The following is an 11,551-nucleotide window of genomic DNA, read 5'->3' as shown; positions in this document are numbered from 1 at the left end:
CTTCTTCTCATAAACAGCCTTTATCTTTTCTAGAGCAAGTTCTCTCTTTCTGGCAGCTTCCTTTTCTTCTTCTTCCTTATTCACTTCTTCTTCTGACCTCTTTTCAACTACAACTGTTTTCTTTTTCTTCTCCTTATTTTTCTTTTTCTTCTCTACTTCCTTCTCAGCATTTTTCTTAACATCTTCTTTCTTTGACTTCTTCTTTTTCTTCTTTTTCTCAGCATCTTCTTGTTGAATATTCTCATTTTCAACTAAATCGTCTTGATTTTCTTCAACAACAACTTCTTCTACAACAACATTCTCATCAACTTCTGCACCAGCTTCTTCTTGATTATTGTTCTCCTCATTTACAGAAGGAAGATCAAACTTTCGCTTTGTTCTTCTTTCTTTGTTGGCAGCAGCTTTTGGAGCAGCTTCTGAAACATCTTCTGAAGCTTCAGACTTAGAAGTTGAGGCTTTCTGACGACTGATCCCAGCAGGAGCATCTCTAACACTACCTTTCTTGACAAAGTTCATATAATGAACTTTAATGTCAGGTTGTTCATTTAAAAAGAACGTTTCAAACTCAGCTAGCATAGGTCCTCTTCTGTTTCTGACACCTGGAATAGATTGGGGAACATGTTCAATAACCTTAATAAGATTCAACTTTCTCAAGGCATTGGCATTCAAGATACTTCCAGTGACACGAACAAGGTCCTTGACAACTCCAGCAGTTTCCAGTCTTTCAACCATCTTGGTTTGAACAAGAATATTGGTAACGATTCTTCCAAAAGGAATAACATTTCCTTTCTTGGTTATATTCTCATCTCGAGTATCTCTTACAGCATTCCACATATGATTGAAAATGATGTATACAACATCAACCTTCTTCTGAGTACCAATGCAATACAAGATGTATTGTTGGTTTTTATTGACAAAGTTTGGAGAATGGGTTGCTTTCCTGTGATAAAAACAACCAAGAAGAATCTTTGTCCAGACTTTGTAGATGTCCTTCAGATCCCTGACATCTTTTGTTTTTGTCACATCTGGGTACAGTTCAGCAAGAACATGATTCCAGTTTGCCCTTCGAGAGAGTTCAAAATCACCAACAGGCTCTTTCAAATCAAACAGCATTCACAAAGTGTCTTAGGTGATTGAGAAGAATCTTCCATGAATAAAAGGGACTATTGATTTAGGAATGACGAAGGCGTTAACCTAGAATTCTTTTACCAAGTCCGGATAGACCGGTCCACAGAACTCACGAAATAATGATGATCATCCTTGAAAGATCACATTATCTCTGAGATGAAACTAATGTTCTTCTAGATTATCAAAATCAACTATCAACTTACAGATAACCTCTAAATCTTCCCAAGGAATTGTGCAAGTGAGTGGAGTATAGAACAGTTCTTCTTCTTCTTGTTGATGTTGTTGAGAAGGAGATGAAGAATCAGCTTTATGGGATGAAGAAGCAGCCATTTGCACCTTTCTGAGATTTCTAGGTTTCTTTCTTTTAGGGTAAGAAAATAGGGCAAGAAGGTTGCAAAAGTGCATAAATAGGAGAGAGAAAGAATGCGTAAAAGAGAAAATGATATGATGAGGGGAGTTTATATAGAGACGGATTTGAGAAAGAATGCAATGAAATTATGAGAATGAACAGTTACAGAATCAAGAAAAATCAAATGCATTTAATAATGAATGACGTTAGGTGGGATAACGTGAAATTTGAAATGATTTGCACAGTTACCTAGGGCGGCGTCTCATCATTTGCACGCATGCTTGTCCAAATAGAGTGAACACATGTTCATCTTCTGGAAAAGTTGGTGACAACTGTTTTGCTTTAACGTTGATTCTGAAAGAGTTAGAACTTCTCATCTTCTCATTCTGATCATAGATCCATACTGATATTCTTAAGAAAAGATCTTGTTCTGATAGGATCATTCTTCTTTCCAAGAATGACATCTTCTGAGTGAGCAGAGGTGAGTCTAGAAGATCTTCTGACTGTTGGCTCTTCAGAAATTCTGAGATTCTCTAAAGAAGCAGCAACCTGATCTTCTGATCCTTTGCTTCTGGGATCTTCAGCTTCTGATACTTTGCTTCTTGGTTCTTCAGCTTCTGAGATTGAGATATCTATATCAGCAAAATTCTCAAACTGCATTGGCTTTTAAAGACCAAGCTTATCATCAAATCTGATATTGATTGATTCTTCAACAATCAATGTTTCAGTATTGTATACTCTGTAGCCTTTAGAGCGTTCAGAATATCCAAGAAGGAAACACTTCTGTGCCTTAGAATCAAACTTACTCAGATGATCTTTAGTATTCAGAATAAAACAAACACATCCAAAAGGATCAAAATATGAAATGTTGGGATTTCTGTTCATCCACAATTCATAAGGAGTCTTATTAAGAATAGGTCTTATAGAGATTTTATTCTGAACATAGCATGCAGTGTTTATTGCTTCTGCCCAGAAATGCTTAGCCATATTGGTTTCGTTGATACTGATTCTGGCCATTTCTTGTAGAGTCCTATTCTTTCGCTCTACAACTCCATTTTGATGTGGAGTTCTAGGGCAAGAGAATTCATGGGCAATACCATTTTCTTTGAAGTAAACCTCAAAGAATCTGTTCTCAAATTCGCCACCATGATCACTTCTGACCTTTATGATTTTACACTCTTTCTCAGATTGAATCTGAGTGCAGAATTCAAAGAACACTGAATGAGACTCATCCTTGTGTTTCAAGAACTTTACCCATGTCCAGCGACTATAATCATCAACGATGACTAATCCATATTTCTTCCCTCTGACATAAGCTGTTTTGACTGGGCCAAACAGATCAATGTGCAGAAGTTCTAGCGGCCTAGAGGAAGAAAAAACATTCTTATACTTGAATGCAGGTTTGGAGAAATTTCTCTTCTGACATGCTTCGAAAAGAGCATCTGATTTATATTTCAGATTAGGGAGTCCTCTTTCCAGATTTAGTTTGTTAATTTGAGAAATATTTCTCAAACTAGCATGGCCTAATCTTCTGTGCTAGACCCATTGCTCTTTGCTAACAGACATAAGACAAGTTACCTTCTGATTCTTAAGATCTTGAAGATCAATCTTATAAATGTTGTTCTTTCTCTTGCCTGTAAATAGGATTGAGCCATCCTTTTGATTTACAGCCTTACAAGACATTTGATCAAAGATTATGTCATAACCATTGTCACTTAATGGACTTATGGACAACAAGTTATGAGCTAATCCATCTACCAGAAGAACATTAGTTATAGAAGGAGAGTTACCAGTACTTATGGTTCCTGAGCCAATTATCTTGCCCTTCTGATCCCCTCTAAACTTAACTTCTCCAGTAGATTTAAGCACCAGGTCTTGGAACATAGACCTTCTTCCCGTCATGTGTCGAGAGCACCCAGAGTCCAGGTACCATGACATGCTTTCCTTTGTCTTCTTTGCAGCCAAGGATATCTGCAACGGGAGTAATCTTTTCCTTAGGTACCCATATTTTCTTGGGTCCTTTCTTGTTAGTTCTCCTCAAGTTCTGATTGAACTTGGGTTTAGCATTATAATTAACAGGAGGTACAACATTATATTCCTTAGGTTGAGCCACATGATATTTTCTAGGTTGTGTCACATGCTTCTTAGTGTGTGTAATGTGAAAGCTTTTGGCATGTGATGTGAGCCTAATATCATGGGAGTGGCCATACTTGAACTGATCATACAATGGCTTGTATATGATTTTCATATCATCTACAGGTTCAAGTTTTTATGGGATATCACCCTCATATCCTATGCCAACTCTCTTGTTTCCACTAATAGCATATATCATAGAGGCAAGTTGACTTCTTCCAATACCTCTAGATAAAAACTTCCTAAATCTCAAGTCACATTCTTTCAGAATATGGTTCAGACTAGGAATGGGCTTCACTGAGTCAGAAGGAGATCCAATATCTTTAGATAATTTTAAAACTTTTTCCTTCAGTTCAGAATTTTCCACTTCGAGCTTCTTAGTTTCAGATTCAAATAGCTTTTTCAGCTTTCTGTATTTGATACTAAGATGAGCCTCGAGTTCCAGAAGTTCTGTTAAACTGGAAACTAACTTTTCTCTAGATAGTTCAGAAACTACCTCTTCAGAATCTGATTCTTATGCAGATTCTGATCCATCATCAACTATGGCCATCAGCGCAATGTTTGCTTGCTCGCCTTCAGAGTCAGGTTCTGATTCTGATGAATCTGAATCATCCCAAGTTGCCATAAGACCTTTCTTCTTATGAAACTTCTTCTTGGGCTTCTCCTTCTGAAGCTTTGGACACTCACTCTTGTAGTGACCTGGCTCATTGCACTCAAAGCATGTGACCTTCTTCTTGTCATATATTCTGCTTCTAGAAGATTCTCCTTTTTCAAGCTTCTTAGAAATTTTGAAGTTCTTGAACTTCCTATGCTTGCTCTTCCAGAGTTGGTTTACCCTTCTGGAGATCATGGACAGTTCATCTTCTTCTTCTGATTCTGATTCTTCAGAATCTTCTTCTTCAGCCTTAAAAGCGTTAGTGCATTTTTTTATAGTTAGAATTTAATGCAATAGACTTACCTTTCGTCTGAGGTTCATTAGCATCCAGCTCTATTTCATGACTCCTCAGAGCACTGATCAATTCTTCAAGAGAGACTTCATTTAGGTTCTTGGCAATTTTGAATGCAGTCACCATTGGACCCCATCTTCTTGGCAAGCTTCTGATGATCTTCTTGACGTGATCAGCCTTTGTGTATCTCTTGTCAAGAACTCTTAATCCAGTAGTTAGAGTTTGAAATCTTGAGAACATTTTTTCAATGTTTTCATCATCCTCCATCTTGAAGGCTTCATATTTCTGGATTAAATCAAGAGCCTTGGTCTCCTTGACTTGGGCATTTCCTTCATGATTCATTTTCAATGATTCATATATGTCATAGGCAGTTTCTCTGTTTGATATCTTCTCATATTCAGCATGAGAAATAGCATTGAGCAGAATAGTCCTACACTTGTGATGATTTTTGAATTCTTTCTTTTGATCATCACTCATTTCTTGTCTTGTCAGCTTTACTCCTCTTGCTTTCACTGGATGTTTGTAACCATCCACCAGAAGATCCCATAAGTCACCATCTAAACCAAGAAAGTAACTTTCGAGTTTATCTTTCCAATATTCAAAGTTTTCACCATCGAATACTGGTGGTCTAGTGTAGCCATTGTTACCAATTCCATTGTGTTGCTCAGCAGATCCAGATGTAGATGTAGGTGTTGGAGTCTCACCAGCCATCTAAACAATGTGTTTTTCTCTTCCTGTATCTTTTCTAACTCGGTTAAGTGCTTGCACCTTAGAACCGGCGCTCTGATGCCAATTGAAGGATAGAAAAACACTTAGAAAGGGGGGGGGGGGGGTTGAATAAGTGATTTTAAAAACACTTAAGATAAAACAATTGCACAATGATTTTTATCCTGGTTCGTTGTTAACGAAACTACTCCAGTCCACCCCCTTAGAGTGATTTACCTCACCTGAGGATTTAATCCACTAATCAACCTTGATTACAATGGTTTTCCACTTAGATACCTCCTAAGTCTTCTAGAGTATTCTGATCACACCTTGATCACTCTAGGAACCTTTTACAAATTAATGTAAACAAATTGTTACAAGAGTATTACAATGCTTCTTAATAAGCTATAGTCAGAACTGTGATATTTCTCTTAAGTTCTAAGCTTGAATCTCACTAAGATATTACAACAGTAATGAAGTGAGGTTGAAGATGAAGTTTGAGAGCTTTTGAATTTGACATCGTTTCTGTATTTTTGCGCAAGAGTGTTGTATTCAGCTTCTCATCAGAACTTCTATTTATAGGCTTTTTGAGAAGATGATCGTTGGGAGCATTTAATGCATTGCGTGATCCGTACAGCATTGCATTTAATGTTTCACTCTTTTGTCAACTACCTCGAGCCTTGCTTTTCCTGCTTTAAATGAATTTTCCTTTAATAGCTTCTAACGTTCCTTTTGTCAGTCAGCGTAGCCTGCCATCTTGTACTTCCTTCTGATCTGATCTTTGTAGATACAACGTTTGAATTAATCAGAGTGAAACAGCTTGGTGCAGAGCATCTTCTTATCTTCTGACTTTGAAGTGCTTTTAGCGTAATACCATAAGAACTTTAGTGCTTCTGCTTCTGATCTCAAGTTCTTCTGATGCTTCAATAGACCATGTTCTGATTCTGCTTGACCATCTTCTGATGTCTTGTGAGAGCATGTTCTGATGTTGCATACTGAACCTTCTGAGTCAGTGCTTCTTAGCGCTGAATTGTGCATACTCATCATCTATTTCCTAAAATGGAAAATGCATAGGATTGGAGTACCACATTGTCTTATACAAAATTCATATACATTATTATCATCAAAACTAAGAATATTGATCAGAACAAATCTTGTTCTAACAATCTCCCCCTTTTTGATGATGACAAAAACATATATAATTGATATGAATTTGCAATCAGAATATTAGATGACCAAAGACAATTACACAGTTATAGCATCAGCATATAAACATAGTGTATGAATATGTCTCCCCCTGAGATTAACAATCTCCCTCCTGAAATAAATACTGGAAGAATTTATAAATAAAAGACTTCCCTGAGTATTTTCCATTTCAGTTGAGACGTTCACATTTGCCTAGAACTTTAGAACATTCAGAGCTTCTACTTCTTGCTTCCATAGGACAGCTTTAGAGCTTTAAATTTCTTCTTGATTCATTGCATGCTTGATTGTATCAGAACATTCTTGAATGTACCAGAGCATCATCAAAGCATCTTTACATCCTGAAATGTTTCAGAACAAAACTAAACGACAAAAGTCATAGCATGAATGAATCAGAACATTCTTTTAAGAAGGAACATATAACAGATCAATGCTAAAACAACTGTCAGAGCAAACTTTGATAAGTTCTTAAAAGAAATATGTATCAGAACATATAAGGGATAAGCATGTGTTAGAGCATATTCTGCCATGAGAATATCAGAACAGTCTTCCTTCTTGCTTCTGATCTTGATGTTTCACAGCACTAAGCTTGCTTCAATTCCAAGAACATGTTTCTTTATAGAATTGCTTTTCCCCATTTATTTGCTTCTCATGTTGAGCTTTTTCAGAATATCTTCAATCCTGCAAAAATCTCAAAGACATAGAACTTGCAAATAATGTTAGGAATGTTGAGACTTAATCCCAACAACTGATATATTAAATCAAATCAATTATCACGTTTTCTCCCCCTTTTGGTCATAACATCAAAAAGCATTTAAAAGATTCAGATGAAAAACAAACAATTTGAGAGAAGATAATGTTTCATTGATTCATCAAAACATATCAGAAGATACAAAAGAGAGAAGCAGATGCAAGAAACATATGCAAGAAGCAAGAAACAACTAAGACCAAAAGACTACGACTAGCCTAGCCTGGAGAAGATCTTGGCTAGAAGGTTTTGAATCTCAGAAGTGCTTTCAGTCTGCGTCTTCATGAATGAGCGAATATCATTGTGAGTATCTTCATTCTTATCCAACCGAGAAGCTAGAGCATCTTGATTCTTTTGAAGAGCCTTCATGGTGTTCACCAGAAGAGAAGGTTCAGCAGAAGAAGATTCACAACCATCATTCAGAGGAATAGCATGCTCAACAACAGCATCTAACATGAGAACATCATCTTGATTTTCCTAAACAAGAAGTTTCTCAGCAGGATGATTCTCAGCACTTTGCTTCTCAACATCAGCTTCTGACATAGAAGCATCTTCCGCATATTCTGGAATAGGGATATCAGAGTCTCCATTCTCAAGAGCCTGAAGAATTGCAGCCAGATTCCTTGGAGGTGTAGGAGCAGCAACTTCTGATGGGTATTCAACAGCAGGATATACCATATCTGGTGCTTTCTTTGAGGGATTCTCCCTTAGCCAGTTGAATATAGACTGAAAGTCTCCAGTCAGAACAGAATATGGGGGCTTCCACACGACCATGGCAAGACAAGGCGCTTGGTCAGACACATCTTCTGCAAGCTCATTAAGAAAATATTTTTCTTCAAGACAATACCTGCCCTTGAGATGACTAACCCAAAATTCTTCATAGGATCTTAGAAATCCAAGATGACCTGGAGCTTCTGCTTCACACGCCTTCTGAAGCTTCCGAAACTCAGAGTGCATCTTTCTTCTGAAAATCCTTCAGAGATTTCTTAATTCAACATCATCCATCCGGGCATGATGTGCTGCCTTCAATGTCTCTAAACCTGTCTCCATTTTTAGTTTTAATAATTCAAAACATACACCAAAAGAAAATTCCCGGCGGGATTTGAGTCTGGTGACAGTAGAATCTGGGTTCACAAAGAAGTAGGGTTAACGTTCTCTATCAAGAGAGATATGAGATTCTACTTCTTCTGACCCAGCGTATAACACCACAAGCTCAGGTTTAAGACGGGGTTTAGGAGTGAAATTGCAGTCACGAAACAATTGAGCCAAAGAACCAGTACTTTTAGATTCTGATTCAGGTGAATTGTTGTTAACTGGATTAGCAATAGGGGAATAGTTTGCATGAGGTGGAGGTTGAGAAATGGAGATTTGAGTGAGGAGGATAGAGGGTTTGAAGGGGTTGAATATCTAGAACGAGTGTATCAATGGGATGGTCAGAAGCAGTATTGGTTATAGGTGAAGAAGGAGGGGTGAGAACTTTGGTAATTTGAGGAGGTTCAACAGGGGCTGTTTGTGGTTGGTTTTCTGGCTGAGAAGGTTGAGGAACTTCTGTTGGTACAGATTCTGCAATTAAAACAGAAACAGAGTCAGGTTCAGAAATATGCATACCTTTGGATTTCTTCCGAGACCCTTCAGAATCAGCTTCAAGTCCTTTTCGCTTCTTCTTCTCATAAACAACCTTTATCTTTTCTAGAGCAAGTTCTCTCTTTCTGGAAGCTTCCTTTTCTTCTTCTTCCTTATTCACGTCTTCTTCTGACCTCTTTTCAACTACAACAAGTTTCTTTTTCTTCTTCTTATTTTTCTTTTTCATCTCTACTTCCTTCTCAACATCTTCTTTCTTTGACTTCTTATTTTTCTTCTTTTTCTCAGCGTCTTCTTGTTGAATATTCTCATTTTCAACTAAAACGTCTAGATTTTCTTTAGCAACAACTTCTTCTACCACAACATTCTCATCAACTTCTGCAGCAACTTCTTCTTGATTATTGTTCTCCTCATTTACAGAAGGAAGATCAACCTTTCGCTTTGTTCTTCTTTCTTTGTTGGCAGCAACTTTTGGAGCAGCTTCTGAAACATCTTCTGAAGCTTCAGACTTTGAAGTTGAGGCTTTCTGACGACTGATCCCAGCAGGAGCATCTCTAACACTACCTTTCTTGACAACATTCAGATAATGAACTTTAATGTCAGGTTGTTCATTTAAAAATAACGTTTCAAACTCAGCTAGCACAGGTCCTCTTCTGTTTCTGACACCTAGAATAGGTTGGGGAACATGTCCAATAACCTTAATAAGATTCATCTTTCTCAAGGTATTGGCATTCAAGATATTTCCAGTGAGAGTAACAAGGTCCTTGACAACTCCAGCAGTTTCCAGTCTTTCAACCATCTTGGTTTGAACTAGAAGATTGGTAATGATTCTTCCAAAAGGAATAACATTTCCTTTCTTGGTTCTATTCTCATCTCGAGTATCTCTTACAGCATTCCACATATGATTGAAAATGATGTATACAACATCAACCTTCTTCCGAGTACCAATGCAGTACAAGATGTATTGTTGGTCTCTATTGACAAAGTTTGAAGAATGGGTTGCTTTCCTGTGATAAAAAAAACCAAGAAGAATCTTTGTCCACACTTTGTAGATGTCCTTCAGATCCCTGACATCTTTTTTTTTCGTCACATCTTGGTATAGTTCAGCAAGAACATGATTCCAGTTTGCCCTTCGAGAGAGTTCAAAATCACCAACAGGCTCTTTCAATTCAAACAGCATTCGCAAAGTGTCTTCGGTGATTGAGAAGAATCTTCCATGAACAAAAGAGACTATTGCTTTAGGAATGACAAAGGCGTTAACCCAGAATTATTTTACCAAGTCCGGATAGACCGGTCCACAGAACTCACGAAATAATGATGACCATCCTTGAAAGATCACATTATCTCTGAGATGAAACTGATGTTCTTCCAGATTTTCAAAATCAACTATCAACTCACAGATAACCTCTAAATCTTCCCGAGGAATTGTGCAAGTGAGTGGAGGATAGAACGGTTCTTCTTCTTGTTGATGTTGTTGAGAAGGAGATGAAGAATCAGCAATATGGGATGAAGAAGCAGCCATTTGCACCTTTCTGAGATTTCTAGGTTTCTTTCTTTTAGGGTGAGAAAATAGGGCAAAAAGGTTACAGAAGTGCATAAACAGGAGAGAGAAAGAATGCGTAAAAGAGAAAATGATATGATGAGGGGAGTTTATATAGAGACGGATTTGAAAAAGAATGCAATGAAATTATGAGAATGAACAGTTACAGAATCAAGAAAAATTAAATGCATTTAATGATGAATGACGTTAGGTGGGATAACGTGAAATTTGAAATGATTTGCACAGTTACCTAGGGCGGCATCTCATCAGTTGCACGCATGCTTGTCCAAATAGAGTGAACACGTGTTCATCTTCTAGAAAAGTTGGTGAAAACTATTTTACTTTAACCTTGATTCTGAAAGAGTTAGAACTTCTCATCTTCTCATTCTGATCATAGATCCGTACTGATATTCTTAAGAAAAGATCTTGTTCTGATAGGATCAATATTCTTTCCAAGAATGACATCTTCTGAGTGAGTAGAGGTGAGTCTAGAAGATCTTCTAACTGTTGGCTCTTCAGAAATTCTGAGATTCTCTAAAGAAGCATCAACTTGATCTTCTGATCCTTTGCTTCTGGGTTCTTCAGCATCTGATACTTTGCTTGTCGGTTCTTCAGCTTCTGAGATTGATATATCTATATCTGCAAAATTCTCAAACTGCTTTGGCTTTTCAAGACCAAGCTTATCATCAAATCTGATATTGATTGATTCTTCAACAATCAATGTTTCAGTATTGTATACTCTGTAGCCTTTAGAGCGTTCAGAATATCCAAGAAGGAAACACTTCTGTGCCTTAGAATCAAACTTACTCAGATGATCTTCAGTATTCAGAATAAAACAAACACATCCAAAAGGATGAAAATATGAAATGTTGGGCTTTCTGTTCTTCCACAATTCATGAAGAGTCTTATCAAGAATAGGTCTTATAGAGATTCTATTCTGAATATAGCATGCAGTGTTTATTGCTTCTGCCCAGGAACGCTTAGCCATATTGGTTTCGTTGATCATGGTTCTGGCCATTTCTTGTAGAGTCCTATTCTTTCGTTCTACAACTCCATTTTGCTGTGGAGTTCTAGGGCAAGAGAAATCATGGGCAATACCATTTTCTTTGAAGTAAACCTCAAAGAATCTGTTCTCAAATTCGCCACCTTGATCACTTCTGACCTTTATGATTTTACACTCTTTCTCAGATTGAATCTGAGTGCAGAATTCAAAGAAC

At 37.3% G+C, this 11,551-nt stretch overlaps 1 protein-coding gene across 1 annotated transcript; it reads right to left on the bottom strand.

Moving 5' to 3' along the window:
* Positions 1 to 1,290: 1,290 nt before the first annotated feature.
* LOC131604670 (uncharacterized) lies at positions 1,291 to 9,593 on the bottom strand. Its single transcript, XM_058877096.1, has 3 exons — positions 8,822 to 9,593; positions 8,628 to 8,776; positions 1,291 to 1,485 (listed from the first exon to the last, which is right to left on the bottom strand). The coding sequence occupies exons 1-3, from the start codon at positions 9,591 to 9,593 to the stop codon at positions 1,291 to 1,293; spliced, it is 1,116 nt and encodes a 371-aa protein (XP_058733079.1).
* Between the last annotated feature and the right edge of the window lie 1,958 nt (positions 9,594 to 11,551).

The sequence above is a fragment of the Vicia villosa genome, linkage group LG5 (assembly GCF_029867415.1).
Source record: "Vicia villosa cultivar HV-30 ecotype Madison, WI linkage group LG5, Vvil1.0, whole genome shotgun sequence".
Classification (NCBI taxonomy): domain Eukaryota; kingdom Viridiplantae; phylum Streptophyta; class Magnoliopsida; order Fabales; family Fabaceae; genus Vicia; species Vicia villosa.
Note: the sequence above shows the minus strand (reverse complement) of the source record. Positions and strands in the feature narration are given on the sequence as shown.